This window comes from Bufo gargarizans, chromosome 3 (genome assembly GCF_014858855.1).
Source record: "Bufo gargarizans isolate SCDJY-AF-19 chromosome 3, ASM1485885v1, whole genome shotgun sequence".
NCBI classification, from domain to species: domain Eukaryota; kingdom Metazoa; phylum Chordata; class Amphibia; order Anura; family Bufonidae; genus Bufo; species Bufo gargarizans.
This window is the reverse complement of record NC_058082.1, coordinates 8129025-8153502: the sequence shown is the minus strand read 5'-3', so window position 1 is coordinate 8153502 and position 24478 is coordinate 8129025. Positions and strand designations below refer to the sequence as shown.

The 24478-nt window shown below is 47.3% G+C and overlaps 1 protein-coding gene across 2 annotated transcripts in view; it reads right to left on the bottom strand.

Moving 5' to 3' along the window:
- The window catches only part of LOC122932692 (protein Atg16l2-like), a 37319-nt gene extending 13428 nt beyond the window's left edge, over positions 1–23891 (bottom strand). The window contains exons 1-10 of one of the 2 annotated variants that reach the window (XM_044287253.1): positions 23712–23891; positions 11785–11881; positions 10105–10195; positions 9211–9284; positions 8264–8506; positions 7943–8008; positions 7509–7586; positions 6770–6868; positions 4937–4999; positions 4250–4352 (exon numbers count right to left, since the gene is read on the bottom strand). In XM_044287253.1, coding sequence (XP_044143188.1) covers positions 4250–4352; positions 4937–4999; positions 6770–6868; positions 7509–7586; positions 7943–8008; positions 8264–8506; positions 9211–9284; positions 10105–10195; positions 11785–11881; positions 23712–23838 — 1041 coding nt within the window. In that variant the 5' untranslated portion in view covers positions 23839–23891. The remainder of the gene's footprint in view (positions 1–4249; positions 4353–4936; positions 5000–6769; positions 6869–7508; positions 7587–7942; positions 8009–8263; positions 8507–9210; positions 9285–10104; positions 10196–11784; positions 11882–23711) is intronic. The other variant, XM_044287254.1, reaches the window with a different exon arrangement.
- Positions 23892–24478: the final 587 nt, after the last annotated feature.

Here is a 24478-nt window from a genome sequence, read left to right as displayed (position 1 = left end):
ATGCGCGTCCACAGGCAATAGTAAAAACTAAAGATTCAAAAATAAAAAAAATATTCCATTCCACCCTAAAATGTAATTTAAAAAAAATTTATAAAAAAAATTATACATCCTGATCATAATGGTTTTATTCCTAATAAGGGGGCTTAATATAATTTGCACCGTCCCCCGGGGGGTCTCTCGGTCCATCCTCTCTTTAGATGCCTCTAAGGCTGGTTTCACACGGGCGTTGCGGGAAAAGGTGCGGGTGCGTTGCAGGAACATGCGCGATTTTTCCGCGTGAGAAAAATCGACATGTTTGGTACCCAAACCCGAACTTCTTCACAGAAGTTCGGGCTTGGGATCAGTGTTCTGTAGATTGTATTATTTACCCTTATAACATGGTTATAAGGGAAAATAATAGCATTCTGAATACAGACTGCATAGTAAAACAGCGCTGGAGGGGTTAAAAAAATAAAAAAAAAAAAATAATAATTTAAGTCACCTTAATCCACTTGATCGCGCAGCCGGCTTCGCTTCTGTCTTCTTTTTTGCTGTGCACAGGAATAGGACCTTTGATGACGTCACTGTGCTCATCACATGGTCCAATCACATGGTTCATCACCATGGTGAGGGACCATGTGATTGGACCATGTGATGTGACGTCACCACAGGTCCTTAGCCGGCAGCTCAACATTACAGAAGAAGACAGAGATCCGCAACTACGCGATGAAGTGGACTCTGTGAGTTAATTATTTTTTTCTTTTTAACCCCTCCAGCGCTATTTTACTATGCATTCTGTATTAAAAATGCTATTATTTTCCCTTATAACCATGTTATAAGGGAAAATAATACAGATCGGGTCCCCAGCCCGATGGTCACCTAGCAACCATGCGTGAAAATCGCACCGCATCCGCACTTGCTTGCGATTTTCACGCGGCCCTATTCACTTCTATGGGGCCAGTGTTGCGTAAAAAACCCAGAATATAGAGCATGCTGCGATTTTTACGCAACGCACAAGTGATGCGTGAAAATCACCGCTCGTGTGCACAGCCCCATAGAAATGAATGTGTCCGGATTCAGTGCGGGTGCAATGCGTTCACCTCGCCGTGTGAAAGGGGCATAAGGGCTTTGACCGGAGACTGTTACAGAAGATGGAATTTGGTCTTAGATTTATAAATCTGATTACGCTTTGGTCTAGATCCCCCAGTTGGACTATAAATGGCTTCCTTACAAGGAGTAGCGTCTCCTTGAGTAGAGGTACCCGGCCGGGAGGTCCTCTTTCCCCGTCTCTAGATTGAGCCCCTTGCTGATCGGGTCTAAGACTCTCAGATGGAAGGTTTTGGGGTATTAGGAGTAGAAGATCGCGTTTCCCTATATGCAGATGATATTTTATTTTACATGCAACATATGAATAGCGCACTCCCAAAAATGATTCAAATGGTTAACTCTTTGGGGGAAGTTTCAGGTCTCAATATAAACCAGTCTTATGCCCTTAGATAGACTCGAAATTCCGGGCACCAAACTGCAAGTGGGCGCCGAGCAGCACAGACCATATCCAGCGCACTGCCTATATCAGTGAGTTTTCTGGGCAGTCACTGCGCCCACCACCCACGACAGCAGCGCTACGGCGGGACGCAATCTGGGATAACGGTATATATCTTGGTGTGGCCATTATAACATTTCAGCAATATATGGTGCGGTATAGTTACCATGGGGCCTTAAAGGGGCTGAACCCAGACATATCCCCATATTGACCCCTCCGGCCCCCCTGACATGAGCATCCGGAATTTTTAGGAGAACCAGCGACGTACCGGGCTTTCCATGGGTAAAGCTAAGCAGAGGCTTCCGCCCAGCAGTGGGACCAGTGACGCCCAGCACTAATGGCTAAAGCCCGTCTCTCAGAGCCGGTGACGTCATCGGGAACACTGCTAGGTGGAAGCCTCTGCTAAAGTAAACCATAACCGGGGGGCCAGAGGGGTGAAGATAGGGATATGTCCGGGTTCAGCCCCAAAAACCCTTTTAATTGGGATTGGGAATGAATTCAAGTGGTTGTGCCAATTTTAGAAGTTATCTCCTATTCATAGGATGGGGGATAACTGACTGGTTAGTGGGGGTCTGACTACGGGGACCCCACTGATCCCAAATACCAGAATCCTGTTCCCTGAATCTGATGCAGTGACAGGTCCGCATGCTCCCTGCCGCTCCAGTCATTCTCTATGGGACTGGCAGAAATGGCCGAGCGCTGCACTGGGCTATCTCCGGCAGTCCCATAGAGAATGAATGGAGCGGCCCCTTCCTCAGATTGGGGGAAAGGACCCCCCAGTATCGGTCTGGTGCAGTATTCAGTCACTGTGCTCGTGGGTTTAGCAGTATTATTTGTATATTAGGCTGCATTCATATGTTACCAATTCCGTGCGTTTTTTCCTCGCAGTGAAAACCGCAGTGTAGTACGGACCCAGCAAAGTGTACGGGATCAGACACATCTCATGTGCACTTCACAGATTCTGTCTGTGAGGAGATGAACCTGCCGTGCGGATAGTGAAATCTGCAGCATGTGAATTGTGTTTGCAATTTTTTCTGTGGATTTCACCCTTTTCAGTAGAAGGATGAGATCTGTTAACAAAAACCGCAAGTAACACGCGTGCACAAAACACAAGCGGTAGGCGGCCTATGGTGCTTCGTGCTGGTTTCGGTATAGTGCAGTATTATTATTCAGTGTCAGTATGGCGGTAATACTCTCATCATGTCTGACCAGGTGGGAGTAGTATTATTTGGCCTTTATATAGGGTTTTTGGTAATGTTGGTCTTTGTATAATTTGGGGAGAGGTTCTATAAAAAGGGGGCGTGTCCACAGATTGGGGGGCGCAATACCAGGTGCTGTTAACCCACGCCACGCCACCGATTTACATATCTGTGTATAATGATATCCCCGAGGATGCACGACTTTCTACAGCTTAATCTTATTCCATTGATAAACAATCTGAGGTCCACAATAACGATTGGCTGGAGATCAAGGGTATCTTTTCTATTACTAGGGAGGTTGGGAATGGGGACACACTTCCGTTTTTGGAGAAAATATTACGAATTTATCCTGGTTTAGGTATTTTCCGTTCCGATACTGTTACAGCTTTACATCACCTTATAGGAAATAGAGGTCAGAAGGTTAAGATTTCTCAGTTTATAAAGTTTTGTTTAGAGCGCGATGTAATAGCACACGTTCTCCGGGGCGAAGCGCTTGGCAAACGGATTGTCCTGGGATAATATTTTGGGGAATTTAAGTTTAGTTTCTCATAATTTGAATCATGTTTTGGTTCCATTTTATATTATACACCAAATCTACATCACACCTTTAGGCCCCTTGCAGACGGGCGTTTCCAGATTAGGTCCGGATGCGTTGCGTCTGCGATCAGGTACGCAATTGCAGTGAGTTTTGACTGCGATTGCGTTCCGATGTTCAGTTTTTATCGCGAGGGTGCAATGCGTTTTGCATTAAAAAAACTGACTGTGGTGCCCAGAGCCGAACCCGGACCTCTTCACTGTCAGGGGTTCTGTAGATTTTATCATTTTCCAATATAACCGGATTATAAGGGAAAATAACCGCATTCTGAATACAGGATACTTACTAAAATGTTGATTTAGGGGTTAAAAAAAAATAATTAAAAAAATTACCTCCCCTCATCCTGTTGTTCGCGCAGCCGGCATCGTCTTCTTTCAGGACCTGCAATGTGCGATCCGTAATTTGCGGACCGCACATCACAGACACTATAATAGAAAATGCCTTTTCTGGTCCGCAATTGCGGACAAGAATAGGACATGTTCTAGTTTTTTCAGGAACGGAATTGCGGATCCCCCAAAAAAAGGGATCCCGAAAAAACGGATGCGGATCTCGGAAATGCAGATTTGCATCCATTCCAGCCCCATTGAAAGTGAATGGGTCCGCAAATTGCAGAACGAATTCGGACCCAAATTACGGATGTGTGAATAGACCCTTAGGGTGCACACCTTAACGATAAACAGAGAAACACTGAGAATTTGGGCAGAATGGAAGTTTTAAGGCTTTCCTGCCTCTATCCTCATAATCCCCTCCTTTTTTGGTTTATTACTTGGGGGGGGGGGGGGGGAAGACGCACCCTTTGATACTGTACGGTGCACAATACCGTTCTGCTCTGCGCGCGAGGACGAAAAATATACAAGTAATATTCCTGTGGGCCCCCAAAATCACTTCCACTGGTGGGCCCTAGGCACTGTCTACAGATGAGGGGGGTCTTACCTTGCTATAGATGGCTCTTTTCGGTGGGCAGCAGATCACACACACGGGCGACGGGCGATACCACTCGCCATCCACACTGCAATCATCTGGGGTCTTCCGAAAACTAAAGACAAAGATAAAAGTTTCCATCATCTCCAATAAAAATCCCCCCCCCCCCCCCCCCCCCCCCCAACCAAAAAAAGAGAGAGACAGAACATTGGTTCTATCCTGGCTCCAGGCACCTCCATCAAAGCCCAAGGGTCCGCCAAATAATGGGGGTCCCAACTGTAGCCACAAAAGGTGAGAACAATGAGGTCATCTACACTGGAGGCATCTCCCGGGAAAGAGAACCTTCTCGCCAGCGCCACCTATTGGAAGGCGCCCCCACCAGTCAAGATCCGACTCTCCAACAAAGCTTGGAATTTGACGAGGGAATATCGCCAGGCCAGATATCTCCCCCCCCCCCCCCCCCCACAGAAAGCGGTTTCAAGAGGCCTGCACCTCACCAGCACCAGGGCCACCTCCAAGAGGTGGCGCTGGCGAGATTCAGCCCCCGCCTAAGCAAACACCGCACTGCAGAGCGATCAGGTATGTGGCCTTCACCATAGACCCCCCACTCCTCACCTGCACCAGGGGAGAAGAAGAAAAACAGATCACTGCCTATAACAATGTATCTATATAATACCGTCATACACTCAGCGTACTCACTCAAACAAGCTTCTTAATGCTCCCATGAATCTTGAAGGACCTAAAGAAATCATAGACTGAGACCTGAAACACACGAGAGCCAAGGATGAGCAAACCTCTAGATACAGTAATATTCTGCTCCACAGGGGGCAGTATTATAGTAGTTATATTTTTATACATAGGAGCAGTATTATAGTAGTTATATTCTTGTACATAGGAGCAGTATTATATTAGTTATATTCATGTACATAGGAGCAGTATTATAGTAGTTATATTCTTGTACATAGGAGCAGTATTATAGTAATTATATTCTTGTACATAGGAGCAGTATTATAGTAGTTATATTCTTGTACATAGGGAGCAGTATTATAGTAGTTATATTCTTGTACATAGGAGCAGTATTATAGTAGTTATATTCTTGTACATAGGGAGCAGTATTATAGTAGTTATATTCTTGTACATAGGAGCAGTATTATAGTAGTTATATTCTTGTACATAGGAGGCAGTATTATAGTAGTTATATTCTTGTACATAGGAGGCAGTATTATAGCAGTTATATTCTTGTACATAGGAGGCAGTATTATAGCAGTTATATTCTTGTACATAGGAGGCAGTATTATAGCAGTTATATTCTTGTACATAGGGGCAGTATTATAGTAGTTATATTCTTGTACATAGGAGCAGTATTATAGTAGTTATATTCTTGTACATAGGAGCAGTATTATAGTAGTTATATTCTTGTACATAGGAGGCAGTATTATAGTAGTTATATTCCTGTACATAGGAGGCAGTATTATAGTAGTTATATCCTTGTACATAGTAGCAGTATTATAGTAGTTATATCCTTGTACATAGGAGCAGAATTATAGTAGTTATATTCTTGTACATAGGAGGCAGTATTATAGTAGTTATATTCTTGTACATAGGAGGCAGTATTATAGTAGTTATATTCTTGTACATAGGAGCAGTATTATAGTAGTTATATTCTTGTACATAGGGGCAGTATTATAGTAGTTATATTCTTGTACATAGGGGCAGTATTATAGTAGTTATATTCTTGTACATAGGAGCAGTATTATAGTAGTTATATTCTTGTACATAGGAGCAGTATTATAGTAGTTATATTCTTGTACATAGGGGCAGTATTATAGTAGTTATATTCTTGTACATAGGAGCAGTATTATAGTAGTTATATTCCTGTACATAGGAGCAGTATTATAGTAGTTATATTCTTGTACATAGGAGCAGTATTATAGTAGTTATATTCTTGTACATAGGGGCAGTATTATAGTAGTTATATCCTTGTACATAGGAGCAGTATTATAGTAGTTATATTCTTGTACATAGGAGCATTATTATAGTAGTTATATTCCTGTACATAGGAGGCAGTATTATAGTAGTTATATTCTTGTACATAGAGGCAGTATTATAGTAGTTATATTCTTGTACATAGGAGGCAGTATTATAGTAGTTATATTCTTGTACATAGGAGCAGTATTATAGTAGTTATATTCTTGTACATAGGAGCAGTATTATAGTAGTTATATTCTTGTACATAGGAGCAGTATTATAGTAGTTATATTCTTGTACATAGGAGGAAGTATTATAGTAGTTATATTCTTGTACATAGGAGCAGTATTATAGTAGTTATATTCTTGTACATAGGAGCAGTATTATAGTAGTTATATTCTTGTACATAGGAGCAGTATTATAGTAGTTATATTCTTGTACATAGGAGCAGTATTATAGTAGTTATATTCTTGTACATAGGAGCAGTATTATAGTAGATATATTCTTGTACATAGGAGCAGTATTATAGTAGTTACTTCCTTGTTCCTTGAGTTATTTTCTCACCTGCATGTCCTGGGGGAAGATTTCTCTAATTCTTGGTTGCCGGTCATCCCCATGCTGCTTAAATCATGTAAATTCATAGAGCGCGTTTGACAAACATCCCTAAAACCGTAAACAAAGTGTAAGTCCTCCCCTGTCACGTTGCCTGAAAACTCTTATTTCTTAGATGTTTATCCAATGAACCCGGCGTGTGATGTCATACATGTGACGTCAGTGTCTAGTCATGTGATCAGTGAGTGGTTGGACGTCATTGACAAACTGAGCGGATGGCGGTCTACGAGTCTTGTGATTGTTGCTCACTTCCTGGAGTTTGCCGATAGTGAAGACCCGACGATACATTTCTTCCAGATGCTGCGAGGGACTTGTGCTCTGGAGACTGTAAGGTCGGGGTTCTCCAGTCTTTACCGTTAGGTTTCTTTTACCTATACTATTTACCATCCATCAGTTTGCAGATGATTTGCCCACATTGACCACAGAGCAGAGGTCTTCAGACTGATCCTTCCATGAATCAACCTCCCAGCAGCGCCGAGAGGAGGAGGGTGCACTGCAATCGCACTTCACTAAAAACCCACCAGGGGGCGATATTGCAATTTTCTAATATTGAGGAATTATAGCCCCACCCACAAAGCATTAGCTCCTCCTCCCATACTACACGCGGCCTGGGAATAATGGACGGTAATCGGACACGTCTGAGAACCTCTGCTGGACACAAAGGAGCACAACCGCCACACGAGAACCTTACAGCGCGACCGATACGGACGGGAGGGCGGGAGGCCAACACACGGACACGAAGATCTGCGAGGAGTCGTCCGACTCTATTCTACAATAAAAGGCATCAGAAATAACGTAGTTGCAGTGATCTCACCTGTGACATCTAGTCATACTCCAGTCACACCCAGAGCTGCATCTTCCAGTCATTTATGACTGCTCTACACACAACCAGAGCTGCCTTCTCTATTGCCTGTATCTGCCACAATACCGGCTCTGGACCAGCAGAGGGCAGCAGTGAGCACTCACATTCTCTTTGCCCGAGAGCCAGCAGCAAGGATTCGAATGCAGCTCCGGATGTGACTGGAGTATAAGAACAGATAACCAAAGCAATGGGTTTCGTGCTGAAAAATGTCTGAAAAGGCTTAAATATGAGAATATTTTTGGATAAATTCCCCCGATACTCACCCTTCGGCGCTGACTGTCTTGCGCAAGGCTTTTTTGACTATGCGGCTCCACATCTCATCCTTTCTCCTGTAACGAAAAAAAAAGAAAGAAAGCCGGTGAAGTCCCCGAGGACGCGAGGAGCAGATAATGAGGGGTCCTCCAAATCCCTGCTGTCACCCCCGGATACGTTATATCTGATACATGCGGTCCCACCTCGAGAATAGAGGGCCCCCGACCCCATATGTCAGGGGTGATAATATATACGTTGTCCAATGAGGTTAATTATTTCCATAACCCCCGCACCCCCCCCTCCAAAAAATAAATAAATCTGGGGGTGACCACCTCTCGTTGATGCTGTTCTGCTGCTCCGCTTCCATCACTTTCTTCATGGTCAAAGCCTCAATGAGGTCGCGCTGCTCCTCCTCGGCCTCGTGAAGCTGCCCCTCCAGTAGGAGGCGCTTCGATAGCAGATGGTCATAGTCTTCCTTCAGGTCGGCATTGGCACAGACCATCTGGACCATCTCCTTCTCCAGGCACTGACATTGATCTTTGTGATCGTCCACCAGGGCAGCGAGGAAGGAGATGCTGTAGAAGACACCAGTAAAAAGATCTGTTTTGTAAGAAAGCCGAGCTGCAGTGTAAAGAAGAGAGGAGGCAGCAGTACACAAAGCAAGCACTGAGACAGGGGGGCGGTTGATTTCAGACCACCTGAGATTCTAATACACAATGCAGGTAAGCTGGAGACACCGATCATAGCTATGCATTAACAGAGCAGAACTGCAGTGTAAAGTATGGAGAAGGGGCAGAGTACAATTCTGAGCCTCTAATGTGACAGAAGGCGAATCTCAGGCCACAGCAGACATTGTAGCTCAGCTGGATCAGTGTTCAAGACTGTGCCCTAACAGAGTAGAGCTGCAGTGTAAAGCAAGGAAAGAGGGACAGAGCAGCAAAGTGAGGTGGATTTTAGACGACCTCAGACTCCAATAGACAACGCAGCTCATGTGGAGTCAGTGGCACAAAAGAAAAAAAAGAAAATAATAAATAAATCATGTTTTGTACTCAAGTCACATACAGAGCTGCATTCAAAAATCTATCACTTTGAATATATTTGATTTACAAGTTGGAGATTAAAAACACGGCTGTACAAATAGCAGAAGTGAATGCAGCTCTGGATGTGACAGGAGCATACGAAATACTGTAAGGGCAAAACCTAGGCGAGAATGTGCAGAACTAGGGAGAAAGAGAGAGGAGTAAGCACTCAGAGCTCAGCTCCGGGGTGAGAGCCGCACCTGGACCTCTGCTGCTGCAGCTCCTGCTCCCGCTCCTGCACCTCCTTCTTCAGCTCGCAGGCTTGAAAGGCCAACTGCAAGGACAACAAGGTCAGCAAGAAACCAGCAACGGAGCCGCAGGTGGCGGATCATCAGACAGACCCCGACCGTAAAGACAGTACGCATCGTCAGACAGACCCCGACCGTAAAGACAGTACGCATCGTCAGACAGACCCTGACCGTAAAGACAGTACGCATCGTCAGACAGACCCCGACCGTAAAGACAGCACGCATCGTCAGACAGACCCTGACCGTAAAGACAGTACGCATCGTCAGACAGACCCCGACCATAAAGACAGTACGCATCGTCAGACAGACCCTGACCGTAAAGACAGTACGCATCGTCAGACAGCCCGTGCCGTCGAGGCAGGCCCCAACGTCGAGGCAGGCCCCAACGTCCAGGCAGGCCCCAACGTCCAGGCAGGCCCCAACGTCCAGGCAGAGCCCAACGTCCAGGCAGAGCCCAACGTCCAGGCAGAGCCCAACGTCCAGGCAGAGCCCAACGTCCAGGCAGAGCCCAACGTCCAGGCAGAGCCCAACGTCCAGGCAGAGCCCAACGTCCAGGCAGAGCCCAACGTCCAGGCAGAGCCCAACGTCCAGGCAGAGCCCAACGTCCAGGCAGAGCCCAACGTCCAGGCAGAGCCCAACGTCCAGGCAGAGCCCAACGTCCAGGCAGAGCCCAACGTCAGGCAGAGCCCAACGTCCAGGCAGAGCCCAACGTCCAGGCAGGCCCCAACGTCCAGGCAGGCCCCAACGTCCAGGCAGGCCCCATCGTCCAGGCAGGCCCCAATGTCAGACCTACAATCAGTCATTAGACTAGAAGAGTCTACTCATACCAGGGGGCGCTACATTTACCTCTCCATTGTAGTCCCTGAGCGCCGAAATCTCCTTCTGTAGGGTGGGGGAGGCGTCTGATCCAGCAGTGTGCACCCCCTCCGGGAGGGTCCTGCAGTACAGAAAATGGGGAAACTAAGCAACAAGATGTGGACACTAGGGAGAGCCACCAACCTGCTATATTCCAATATGCAGCGCATCTTGGGATTAGAGACACAGCTCAGCAGACAGTATCACACATGATGGGTGTAGGATTAGATACGTAGCTCTGCAGACAGTATCACATCTTGCAGCGGTGCTGGAAAGTTTGTGAACCCTTCAGAATTTTCTATATTTCTGGATAAATTTGACCTAAATCTACATTAGATTTTTACAAGTCCTAAAAGTAAATAAAGAATCAAATCATACAAATGACTCAAATGCTCCGATATCACGTCTGTGAAAGTATGTGAACCCCGATCTTCAGTATCTAATTGTTTATTACTCCTTCTCATCGGCTTGGAGGGATCTCAGCCCGTTCCTCCCTACAGAAGAGCTTCAGCTCTGCTATGTTGGTGGCTTCCGCTATGAACTGCTTGCTTCAGGTCCTTCCACGACATTTCTATTGCATTAGGGTCAGGACTGTGACTCGTCCATTCCTTCTTCTTCTTCATTAACCATCTTTGGTAAAACGACTTGCAGGGTTGTTGTTTTGCTCCATGACCCACCACTCCATTCTACTAAGGTTTCGTTCACGGACAGACGTCCTGACATTTTCCTCCAAAATTTGCTGGTATAATTCTGAATTCATCATTCCATCTATGATGGTGAGCCGTCCTGGCCCAGATGCAGCAGAACAGGCCCAAACCATGATCCCACCACCACCAGGTGTCACAGATGGGGTGAGGTTCTTATGCTGGATACAGAGTTTTCCTTTCTCCGCTTCTCATTTACACCAGAAAGTTCTATTTTTCCACTATACTTCTGGCTTGTCCAGGTGATCTTTATAAAATGCAGATGAGCAGCAATGTTCTTTTTGGAGAGCAGTGGTTTTCTCCTGGCAGTCCTGCCATGCACACCATTGCTGGTCAGTGTCCTTCTGACTGTAGACGCATGAAAATAAAATCAGAAAATGAGAGAAAGGCCTTCCGTTACTCCGTTTCCCTTGGGTTCCTTTGTGAATTGCACATCTTCCTCTTGGCATAGTCTTTGTTGGTCGACCCTTATTGAATTTCCTCAGTTTGTAGACATTCTGTCTGACTGAGGATTGGTGGAGTCCAGACTGTTTAGAGATGGTTTTATAACCTTTTCCAGCTTGATGAGCATCAACAACTCTTCTCGCGAGGTCCTCAGAAATCTCCTTTGTTCCTGCCATGATACACTCCCGAGACGTGCTGTGAAGATCAGACTTTGATAGATACACGTTCTTTACATAAAACAGGTCGCCGACACCCGACTCCAATCCTAAAGGTTCACATACTTTTACCGCTCACAGACATATGATATCGGATCATTTTTCTCAGTAAATAAATGACTCATTTTGGTTCTTTATCTATTTTTAGATAAAGTTTTAGACAAAGTTATACAGAAATACAGAGACTTCTGAAGGGTTCACAAACTTTCCAGCTGCATATGCTTAGATACCCCCATTCATACAGTAGAGGCTTAGATACAGCACATTAAGTATACTGCCCTGACCACCCACCCCTCGACTGTACCTACCTAGCAGCATGGTGGCCCCCCGGGAACAGGACAGGCTCAGTCTGGATTTTTTCTGTCAAGTCCTTCAGAAAAACAGATTTTTCCAGAAGTTTATTGTCTGAAATAAATAAAAAATAAAATAAATAAATAAATAAACCAATAAACCATCAAATCACAAATAACTGGATGACAAAACCAAAAGGTCTCAATGATTCTGGGGGCGGTCTGATAATTGTGGGGTCAGTGACCAGAAAAAACGGTAACCTGATAACTCAGAGCGTCTGGAAGTCTGAACCCACAGTCCATCCGCAGGGTCAGATCAGCCTGCTCATCCGAACCACCTGCTTCATGAATAGAATGACTGAGCTGCAGTGAAGACTGGCACATTCACAGACTGAGGATGCAGCGGCATTACACAGGAGGTTTCTATGCCACTCAGGGTATGTGGAAAGCTGGGTGAATCTGTTCATGGACCCCGGGATGGATTCCATAGTAAGGAGACACGGTGTCCATGAGAGGGGCCCCGGCAGACGTAACGGCCGAAGCCCCCCGATACGGATTATAAGTGATCCGGAGCCACATTCAGCCTTTATCCTAAGAATGAGGTGGACACTGACCCCCCCCCCGTCACGTACCGTCACCCCGACTGCCCCTCGCCCCCCCCCCCCCCCCCCCTGCACCGTCATCTCCCTCCTCCCTTTCCTGACCGTTCTGCTGCCAAAACCACAAAATCAGAGCCCGAGTGCAAGTTCAAGGCCGGGGGTAATAATAAACTATTTATAATAGTGAAGCAAACACAGCGCCGGAGCAGCAGGAACGATACAGTCATGACACGAGCAGGAGCCCCCCACATCCTTAAAGGGACAGTCACCATGAGGTCAGCAAGGAAACTCTTCACTGCTTTCTTCTCCAACTGACATTTATATAAGATCTAGAGCAGGGATGTCAAACTCGTGGCCCTCCAGCTGTTGCAAAACTACAACTCCCATCATGCCTGGGCATACTACAGCTATCAGGGAATGATGGGAGTTGTAGTTTTGCAACATCTGGAGGGCCATGAGTTTGACATCCATGATCTAGAGGGACCGGACAGGAACCACGAGATCTATACAACACACGAGGTATACAGGAGGCGCGGGGGTATACCAGGAACGGCGCGGGGTACACAGGAGGCGCGGGTACACAGGAGGCGCGGGTGTATACAGGAGGCGCGAGGTACACAGGAGGCTGCAAGGGTGTGGGGGTATACAAGAGGTAAACAGGAGCCACGAGGTACAAGAGAAGGCATGAGGCGCGGGGGGCACAGGTGAGAGGTTACAGGAGGCACGAGGTCCAGTCCATTATCCAAAAAACAAACTCCCGATATTGAATTACAGTGGTAACCAACTTATATGAGGAAAGGAGCACAGAGTATCACATGTGAGAGGATTAGATAAGCAGCTCAGCAGACGTATCACACAGGATAGGATTAGATACACGGCTCAGCAGACAGTATCACACAGGAAGGTTAGAAATACACGGCTTCAGCAGTCAGTATCAACATGTGAGGAGGATTAGATACGCAGCTCAGCAGACAGTATCACACAGGATAGGATTAGATACACAGCTCAGCAGACAGTATCACACAGGATAGGATTAGATACACAGCTCAGCAGACAGTATCACACAGGATAGGATTAGATACACAGCTCAGCAGACAGTATCACACAGGATAGGATTAGATACACAGCTCAGCAGACAGTATCACACAGGATAGGATTAGATACACAGCTCAGCAGACAGTATCACACAGGATAGGATTAGATACACAGCTCAGCAGACAGTATCACAGGAGGATTAGATACACAGCTCAGCAGACAGTATCACACAGGATAGGATTAGATACACAGCTCAGCAGACAGTATCACACAGGATAGGATTAGATACACAGCTCAGCAGACAGTATCACACAGGATAGGATTAGATACACAGCTCAGCAGACAGTATCACAGGATAGGATTAGATACACAGCTCAGCAGACAGTATCACACAGGATAGGATTAGATACACAGCTCAGCAGACAGTATCACAGGATAGGATTAGATACACAGCTCAGCAGACAGTATCACACAGGATAGGATTAGATACACAGGCTCAGCAGACGTATCACACAGGAGAGGATTAGATACACAGCTCAGCAGACAGTATCACACAGGACTAGGATTAGATACACGCTCAGCAGACAGTATCACACAGGATAGGATTAGATAACAGCGCTCAGGCAGACAGTATCACACAGGATAGGATTAGATACACAGCTCAGCAGACAGTATCACACAGGATAGGATTAGATACACAGCTCAGCAGACAGTATCACACAGGATAGGATTAGATACACGGCTCAGCAGACAGTATCACACATGGAGAGGATTAGATACACAGCTCAGCAGACAGTATCACACAGGATAGGATTAGATACAGGCTCAGCAGACAGTATCACACAGGAAGGATTAGATACACAGCTCAGCAGACAGTATCACACAGGATAGGATTAGATACACAGCTCAGCAGACAGTATCACACAGGATAGGATTAGATACACAGCTCAGCAGACAGTATCACACAGGATAGATTAATACACAGGCTCAAGCAGACATGTATCACACAGGATAGGATTAGATACACAGCTCAGCAGACAGTATCACACAGGATAGGATTAGATACACAGCTCAGCAGACAGTATCACACAGGATAGGATTAGATACACAGCTCAGCAGACAGTATCACACAGGATAGGATTAGATACACAGCTCAGCAGACAGTATCACACAGGATAGGATTAGATACAGGAGCTCAGCAGACAGTATCACACAGGATAGGATTAGATACACAGCTCAGCTGACAGTATCACACAGGATAGGATTAGATACACAGCTCAGCAGACAGGTATCACACAGGATAGGATTAGATACACAGCTCAGCAGACAGTATCACACAGGATAGGATTAGATACACAGCTCAGCAGACAGTATCACACAGGAGAGGATAGATACACAGCTCAGCAGACAGTATCACACAGGATAGGATTAGATACACAGCTCAGGCAGACAGTTACACACAGGATAGGATTAGATACACAGCTCAGCTGACAGTATCAACACGGGATAGGATTAGATACACAGCTCAGCAGACAGTATCACACAGGATAGGATTAGATACACAGCTCAGCAGACAGTATCACACAGGATGGATTAGATACACAGCTCAGCAGACAGTATCACACAGGATAGGATTAGATACACAGCTCAGCAGACAGTATCACACAGGATAGGATTAGATACACAGCTCAGCAGACAGTATCACACAGGATAGGATTAGATACACAGCTCAGCAGACAGTATCACACAGGATAGGATTAGATACACAGCTCAGCAGACAGTATCACACAGGATAGGATTAGATACACAGCTCAGCAGACAGTATCACACAGGATAGGATTAGATACACAGCTCAGCAGACAGTATCACACAGGATAGGATTAGATACACAGCTCAGCAGACAGTATCACACAGGATAGGATTAGATACACAGCTCAGCAGACAGTATCACACAGGATAGGATTAGATACACAGCTCAGCAGACAGTATCACACAGGATAGGATTAGATACACAGCTCAGCAGACAGTATCACACAGGATAGGATTAGATACACAGCTCAGACAGTATACACAGGATAGGATTAGATACACAGGACAGTATCACACAGGAGAGGATTAGATACACAGCTCAGCAGACAGTATCACACAGGACTAGGATTAGATACACAGCTCAGCAGGACAGTATCACACAGGATAGGATTAGATACACAGCTCAGCAGACAGTATCACACAGGATAGGATTAGATACACAGCTCAGCAGACAGTAATCACACAGGATAGGATTAGATACACAGCTCAGCAGACAGTATCACACAGGATAGGATTAGATACACAGCTCAGCAGCAGTATCACACAGGATAGGATTAGATACACAGCTCAGCAGACAGTATCACACAGGATAGGATTAGATACACGGCTCAGCAGACAGTATCACACAGGATAGGATTAGATACACAGCTCAGCAGACAGTATCACACAGGATAGGATTAGATACACAGCTCAGCAGACAGTATCACACAGGATAGGATTAGATACACAGGCTCAGCAGACAGTATCACACAGGATAGGATTAGATACACAGCTCAGCAGACAGTATCACACAGGATAGGATTAGATACACAGCTCAGCAGGACAGTATCACACAGGATAGGATTAGATACACAGCTCAGCAGACAGTATCACACAGGATAGGATTAGATACACAGCTCAGCAGACAGTATCAACATGGAGAGGATTAGATACACAGCTCAGCAGGACAGTATCACACAGGATAGGATTAGATACACAGCTCAGCAGACAGTATCACACAGGATAGGATTAGATACACAGCTCAGCAGACAGTATCACACAGGATAGGATTAGATACACAGGCTCAGCAGACAGTATCACACAGGACTAGGATTAGATACACAGCTCAGCAGACAGTATCACACAGGATAGGATTAGATACCCGGCTCAGCAGACAGTATCACACAGGATGGATTAGATCCACAGCTCAGCAGACAGTATCACACAGGATAGGATTAGATACACAGCTCAGCAGACAGTATCACACAGGACTAGGATTAGATACACAGCTCAGCAGACAGTATCACACAGGATAGGATTAGATACACAGCTCAGCAGACAGTATCACACAGGATAGGATTAGATACACAGCTCAGCAGACAGTATCACACAGGATAGGATTAGATACACAGCTCAGCAGACAGTATCACACAGGATAGGATTAGATACACAGCTCAGCAGACAGTATCACCACAGGATAGGATTAGATACACAGCTCAGCAGACAGTATCACACAGGATAGGATTAGATACACAGCTCAGCAGACAGTATCACACAGGACAGGATTAGATACACAGCTCAGCAGACAGTATCACACAGGATAGGATTAGATACACAGCTCAGCAGACAGTATCACACAGGAAGGATTAGATACCAGCTCAGCAGACAGTATCACACAGGATAGGATTAGATACACAGCTCAGCAGACAGTATCACAGAGGATAGGATTAGATACACAGCTCAGCAGACAGTATCACACAGGATAGGATTAGATACACAGCTCAGCAGACAGTATCACACAGGATAGGATTAGATACACAGCTCAGCAGACAGTATCACACAGGATAGGATTAGATACACAGCTCAGCAGACAGTATCACACAGGATAGGATTAGATACACAGCTCAGCAGACAGTATCACAGTGAGAGGATTAGATACACAGCTCAGCAGACAGTATCACACAGGATAGGATTAGATACACAGCTCAGCAGAACAGTATCACACAGGACTAGGATTAGATACACAGCTCAGCCGACAGTATCCACAGGATAGGATTAGATACACAGCTCAGCAGACAGTATCACACAGGATAGGATTAGATACACAGCTCAGCAGACAGTATCACACAGGATAGGATTAGATACACAGCTCAGCAGACAGTATCACACAGGATAGGATTAGATACACAGCTCAGCAGACAGTATCACACTGATAGGATTAGATACACAGCTCAGCAGACAGTATCACACAGGATAGGATTAGATACACAGCTCAGCAGACAGTATCACACAGGATAGGATTAGATACACAGCTCAGCAGACAGTATCACACAGGATAGGATTAGATACACAGCTCAGCAGACAGTATCACACAGGATAGGATTAGATACACAGCTCAGCAGACAGTATCACACAGGATAGGATTAGATACACAGCTCAGCAGACAGTATCACACAGGATAGGATTAGATACACAGCTCAGCAGACAGTATCACACAGGATAGGATTAGATACACATCTCAGCAGACAGTATCACACAGGATAGGATTAGATACAAGCTCAGCAGACAGTATCACACAGGATAGGATTAGATACAGCAGCTCAGCAGACAGTATCACACGGGATAGGATTAGATACACGGCTCAGCAGACAGTATCACACAGGATAGGATTAGATACACGGCTCAGCAGACAGTATCACACAGGATAGGATAGATACACAGCTCAGCAGACAGTATCACACAGGATAGGATTAGATACACAGCTCAGCAGACAGTATCACACAGGATAGGATTAGATACACAGCTCAGCAGACAGTATCACACAGGATAGGATTAGATACACAGCTCAGCAGACAGTATCACACAGGGATAGGATAGATACACAGCTCAGCAGACAGTATCACACAGGATAGGATTAGATACCACGCTCAGCAGTCTACACAGGCTAGCTTAGAACACGCAGCACAGTATCACACAGGATAGGATTAGATACACAGCTCAGCAGACAGTATCACACAGGATAGGATTAGATACACAGGCTCAGCAGACAGTATCACACAGGATAGGATTAGATACACAGCTCAGCAGTACGTATCACACAGGATAGGATTAGATACACAGCTCAGCAGACAGTATCACACAGGATAGGATTAGATACACAGCTCAGCAGACAGTATCACACAGGATAGGATTAGATACACAGCTCAGCAGACAGTATCACACAGGATAGGATTAGATACACAGCTCAGCTGACAGTATCACACAGGATAGGATTAGATACACAGCTCAGCAGACAGTATCACACAGGATAGGATTAGATACACAGCTCAGCAGACAGTATCACACAGGATCAGGATTAGATACACAGCTCAGCAGACAGTATCACACAGGATAGGATTAGATACACAGCTCAGCAGACAGTATCCACCCAGGATAGGATTAGATACACAGCTCAGCAGACAGTATCACACAGGATAGGATTAGATACACAGCTCAGCAGACTGTATCACACAGGAAGGATAGATACACAGCTCAGCAGTACAGTATCACACAGGATAGGATTAGATACACAGCCTCAGCAGACAGTATCACACAGGATAGGATTAGATACACAGCTCAGCAGACAGTATCACACAGGGTTATAGGATTAGATACACAGCTCAGCAGACAGTATCACACAGGATAGGATTAGATACACAGCTCAGCAGACAGTATCACACAGGATAGGATTAGATACACAGCTCAGCAGACAGTATCACACAGGAGAGGATTAGATACACAGCTCAGCAGTCAGTATCACACAGGATAGGATTAGATACACAGCTCAGCAGACAGTATCACACAGGATAGACTTAGATACACAGCTCAGCAGACAGTATCGCACAGGATAGGATTAGATACACAGCTCAGCAGACAGTATCACACAGGACAGGATTAGATACACAGCTAGCAGACGTATCACACAGGACAGGATTAGCTACACAGCTCAGCAGACAGTTATCCCACAGGATAGGATTAGATACACAGCTCAGCAGTTCAGTATCCCACACAGGACAGGATTAGATACACAGCTCAGCAGACAGTATCACACAGGATAGGATTAGATACACAGCCTCAGCAGACAGTATCACACAGGATAGTATTAGATACACAGCCTCAGCAGACGTATCACACAGGATAGGATTAGATACACAGCTCAGCAGACTGTATCACACAGGAGAGGATTAGATACACAGCTCAGCAGTCAGTATCACACAGGCAGGATTAGATACACAGCTCAGCAGCCGTATCACACAGGAAGGATTAGATACACAGCTCTCAGCAGATCAGTATCACACAGGACAGGACTAGATACACAGACTCAGCAGTCAGTATCACACAGGAAGGATTAGATACACAGCTCAGCAGACAGTATCACACAGGAAGGATTAGATACACACCTCAGCAGACTGTATCACACAGAGAGGATAGATACACAGCCTCAGCAGTCAGTATCACACAGGACAGGATTAGATACACAGCTCAGCAGACAGTATCACACAGGACAGGATTAGATTACACACCTCAGCAGACTGTATCACACAGGAGAGGATTAGATAACACGCTCAGCAGGACAGTATCACACAGGACAGGATTAGATACACACCTCAGCCAGACTGTATCACACAGGAGAGGATTAGATACACAGCTCAGCAGTCAGTATCACACAGGACGGATTAGATACACAGTCAGCAGTCAGTATCACACAGGACAGGATTAGATACACACCAGCAGACTGTATCACACAGAAGGATTAGATACACACTCAGCAGACCGGTATCACACAGGATAGGATTAGATACACATGCTCAGCAGGCAGTATCACACAGGATAGGAATTAGATACACAGCTCAGCAGACAGTATCACACAGGATAGGATTAGATACACAGCTCAGCAGACAGTATCACACAGGATAGGATTAGATACACAGCTCCGCAGACAGTATCACACAGGATAGGATTAGATACACAGCTCAGCAGACAGTATCACACAGGATAGGATTAGATACACAGCTCAGCAGACTGTATCACACAGGATAGGATTAGATACACGGCTCAGCAGACAGTATCACACAGGACAGGATTAGATACACAGCTCAGCATCTGAACACCACAGACAACCAGCACTATGCGCTGGGTCAGCAGAGCCGACACGGCTCACCCTCCCACTGGGCAGTGCCCCTTCTGGTGCCCTAGTTCCTCTCTAACTCCTTGAGTCGCCCTTTTATGTGGAGTCTTCTATTCAGAGGGATTACAGATGATGGGAGTCCCTTTCCTCTTTCCAGCTACTCAAGTCTGTGTCAGTCTTTACTGTAGTTCTAGCATTTTATTCATCACAGCTAGGAGGGGGCTGCAGTGCAAGCAATTATGGGAGTGAGGATAAGACCCCTGATCACCAAATAAAACTGCATCTGGGGCGGTGATCTATGGGGGTCAGGGGTTGGAGGTTCTTTAGGCCTCGTGCCTCGGTACATGTCGACTCTCACAGGTCTGTGCCTCCTCCATGTAAAAGCAGAGTGACAAATTCCCCACCGGGGTGAAATCCTCCAGTTTCCATACTGGGACGCAGGTATCAGAGCCGACACTGCACAGCACGGTGTGAATGGACACTACATCCACGGGGGCAGGGGGCGTGCCCCGACCTCTGACCCCGGTACTGGCTGATAACAGGGAGCAATAGGTAACAAACTACTAGAGCCACGTCCCTTTAAGAGTGACTACACCCATCATCCAGCGCAGTTCCTCATCCCGCAGGGCTTGTAGCCAGTGACTTATGAAAATGTTTATTTCAGGACTGGAGGCTTCCCCTGAGGTCACCCCCTCCCCCACCGAGCTCAGGTAAGTGCTCATTAACCCACAGAGTGCCAGTCTGGAGAGAGACACACTGATACAATGTAATGATGTGGAACTACAACTCTCAGCATAACCCGTATTACCCTGTAGTAGAATGGAGATCTGTGCATGCTGGGATCAGTAGTCCTCCAGCAGCTGCCCGTCCAGGTTAGTCCTGCTCTGTCAGTGGCTCTTCTCCTCCATATTACTCCGCCTCCTCATTACCTTGTCCCCTCCCATTTATTTACATATTGAAAACAGTGGGGCTCATTCACATATTCAGGACCCCCCCCCCAGTACAGAGAAGTGGTACTGAGCGATCCCCCCCAGTACAGAGAAGTGGTACTGAGCGACCCCCCCACCCCCCAGTACAGAGAAGTGGTACTGAGCGACCCCCCAGTACAGAGAAGTGGTACTGAGCGACCCCCCAGTACAGAGAAGTGGTACTGAGCGATCCCCCCCCAGTATAGAGAAGTGGTACTGAGCGATCCCCCCAGTACAGAGAAGTGGTACTGAGCGATCCCCCCAGTACAGAGAAGTGGTACTGAGCGATCCCCCCAGTACAGAGAAGTGGTACTGAGCGTTCCCCCCCAGTACAGAGAAGTGGTACTGAGCGATCCCTCCTCCCCGGTACAGAGAAGTGGTACTGAGCGATCCCCCCCCAGTACAGAGAAGTGGTACTGAGCGATCCCCCCCAGTACAGAGAAGTGGTACTGAGCGATCCCCCCCAGTACAGAGAAGTGGTACTGAGCGATCCCCCCCAGTACAGAGAAGTGGTACTGAGCAATCCCCCCCAGTACAGAGAAGTGGTACTGAGCGATCCCCCCCAGTACAGAGAAGTGGTACTGAGCGATCCCCCCCAGTACAGAGAAGTGGTACTGAGCGATCCCCCCCAGTACAGAGAAGTGGTACTGAGCGATCCCCCCCAGTACAGAGAAGTGGTACTGAGCGATCCCCCCAGTACAGAGAAGTGGTACTGAGCGATCCCCCCCAGTACAGAGAAGTGGTACTGAGCGATCCCCCCCAGTACAGAGAAGTGGTACTGAGCGATCCCCCCCAGTACAGAGAAGTGGTACTGAACGATCCCCCCCAGTACAGAGAAGTGGTACTAAGCGATCCCCCCAGTACAGAGAAGTGGTACTGAGCGATCCCCCCAGTACAGAGAAGTGGTACTGAGCGATCCCCCCAGTACAGAGAAGTGGTACTGAGCGATCCCCCCAGTACAGAGAAGTGGTACTGAGCGATCCCCCCCCAGTATAGAGAAGTGGTACTGAGCGATCCCCCCCAGTACAGAGAAGTGGTACTGAGCGATCCCCCCAGTACAGAGAAGTGGTACTGAGCGATCCCCCCCCCCCAGTACAGAGAAGTGGTACTGAGCGATCCCCCCCCAGTACAGAGAAGTGGTACTGAGCGATCCCCCCCAGTACAGAGAAGTGGTACTGAGCGATCCCCCCCAGTACAGAGAAGTGGTACTGAGCGATCCCCCCCAGTACAGAGAAGTGGTACTGAGCGATCCCCCCCAGTACAGAGAAGTGGTACTGAGCGATCCCCCCCCAGTACAGAGAAGTGGTACTGAGCGATCCCCCCCAGTACAGAGAAGTGGTACTGAGCGATCCCGCCCAGTACAGAGAAGTGGTACTGAGCGATCCCCCCAGTACAGAGAAGTGGTATTGAGCGATCTTCCCCAGTACAGAGAAGTGGTACTGAGCGATCCCCCCCAGTACAGAGAAGTGGTACTGAGCGATCCCGCCCAGTACAGAGAAGTGGTACTGAGCGATCCCCCCAGTACAGAGAAGTGGTACTGAGCGATCCCCCCAGTACAGAGAAGTGGTACTGAGCGATCCCCCCAGTACAGAGAAGTGGTACTGAGCGATCCCCCCAGTACAGAGAAGTGGTACTGAGCGATCCCCCCCAGTACAGAGAAGTGGTACTGAGCGATCCCCCCAGTACAGAGAAGTGGTACTGAGCGATCCCCCCAGTACAGAGAAGTGGTACTGAGCGATCCCCCCCAGTACAGAGAAGTGGTACTGAGCGATCCCCCCCCCCCCCAGTACAGAGAAGTGGTACTGAGCAATCCCCCCCAGTACAGAGAAGTGGTACTGAGCGATCCCCCCCAGTACAGAGAAGTGGTACTGAGCGATCCCGCCCAGTACAGAGAAGTAGTACTGAGCGATCCCCCCAGTACAGAGAAGTGGTACTGAGCGATCCCCCCCAGTACAGAGAAGTGGTACTGAGCGATCCCCCCAGTACAGAGAAGTGGTACTGAGCGATCCCCCCCAGTACAGAGAAGTGGTACTGAGCGATCCCCCCCCCCCCCAGTACAGAGAAGTGGTACTGAGCAATCCCCCCCAGTACAGAGAAGTGGTACTGAGCGATCCCGCCCAGTACAGAGAAGTAGTACTGAGCGATCCCGCCCAGTACAGAGAAGTAGTACTGAGCGATCCCCCCAGTACAGAGAAGTGGTACTGAGCGATCCCCCCCAGTACAGAGAAGTGGTACTGAGCGATCTTCCCCAGTACAGAGAAGTGGTACTGAGCAATCCCCCCCAGTACAGAGAAGTGGTACTGAGCGATCCCCCCCAGTACAGAGAAGTGGTACTGATTCCCCACACCCTCCTCCTGTCACTGACGCCCGGCGGGGGGCGGGACTCACACGACTGGATCAGCTCCTGGAAGACGCCGGTCTGGGCTCGGTCCCGGCGCCGCAGCTCCCGGATGATGTGCCCCTTCCAGGCCGCTCTTCCCCCCGGGTCCCGGACTCTGCGCTCCGCGCCCTGCATGCTGCCATCCGCAGCCACAACACGGGGGCGGGGATAAAGCCGGGGGCGGGGTCACACGTCACCAGCCTCTCAGGACTCCGCCCCGCACGTCACATGACCCGAGAAGAGATACATTGTATCAGAGCCGAGAAGTCATAACTTCCTGTCTATCTTCAGCAAGTGTCCCACATGAGACCTACCTGCCGGGCCACTTACCCACGTGGGGCGGGGTCACTCACCTGCAGATGTCTGGAGGCAGAAATGAGATCTGAAGGAGGAATGCTGAGGAGCAGGAAGTGTCTGAGCGTCCAGTCCCCTGTCTGTATATTGTATCTGCCTGCCATCTGTCTATTATCTATCTATATATCATGTATCTATTATCTATCTATTATCTATCTCCTATTATGTATCTAATCATCAATACAGGCAGGTGCGTAGCTATAGGGGGTGCAGAGGAAGCAGTCGCTACCGGGCCCAGGAGCCTGAGGGGCCCAAAGACCCTTGTGCCACATAAGACACTGGCATTATAGAAAGTGCATGCTGGTCAATTTACACCTCTGGCTGGAGGGAAGGGGTTAGGTCAAGAATTTGGCATAAGGGGGGCCCTTTCAATGTTTGCCTCAGGCAGCAGGAAGGCTATGTGCTCCCCTGCCCTTGCACT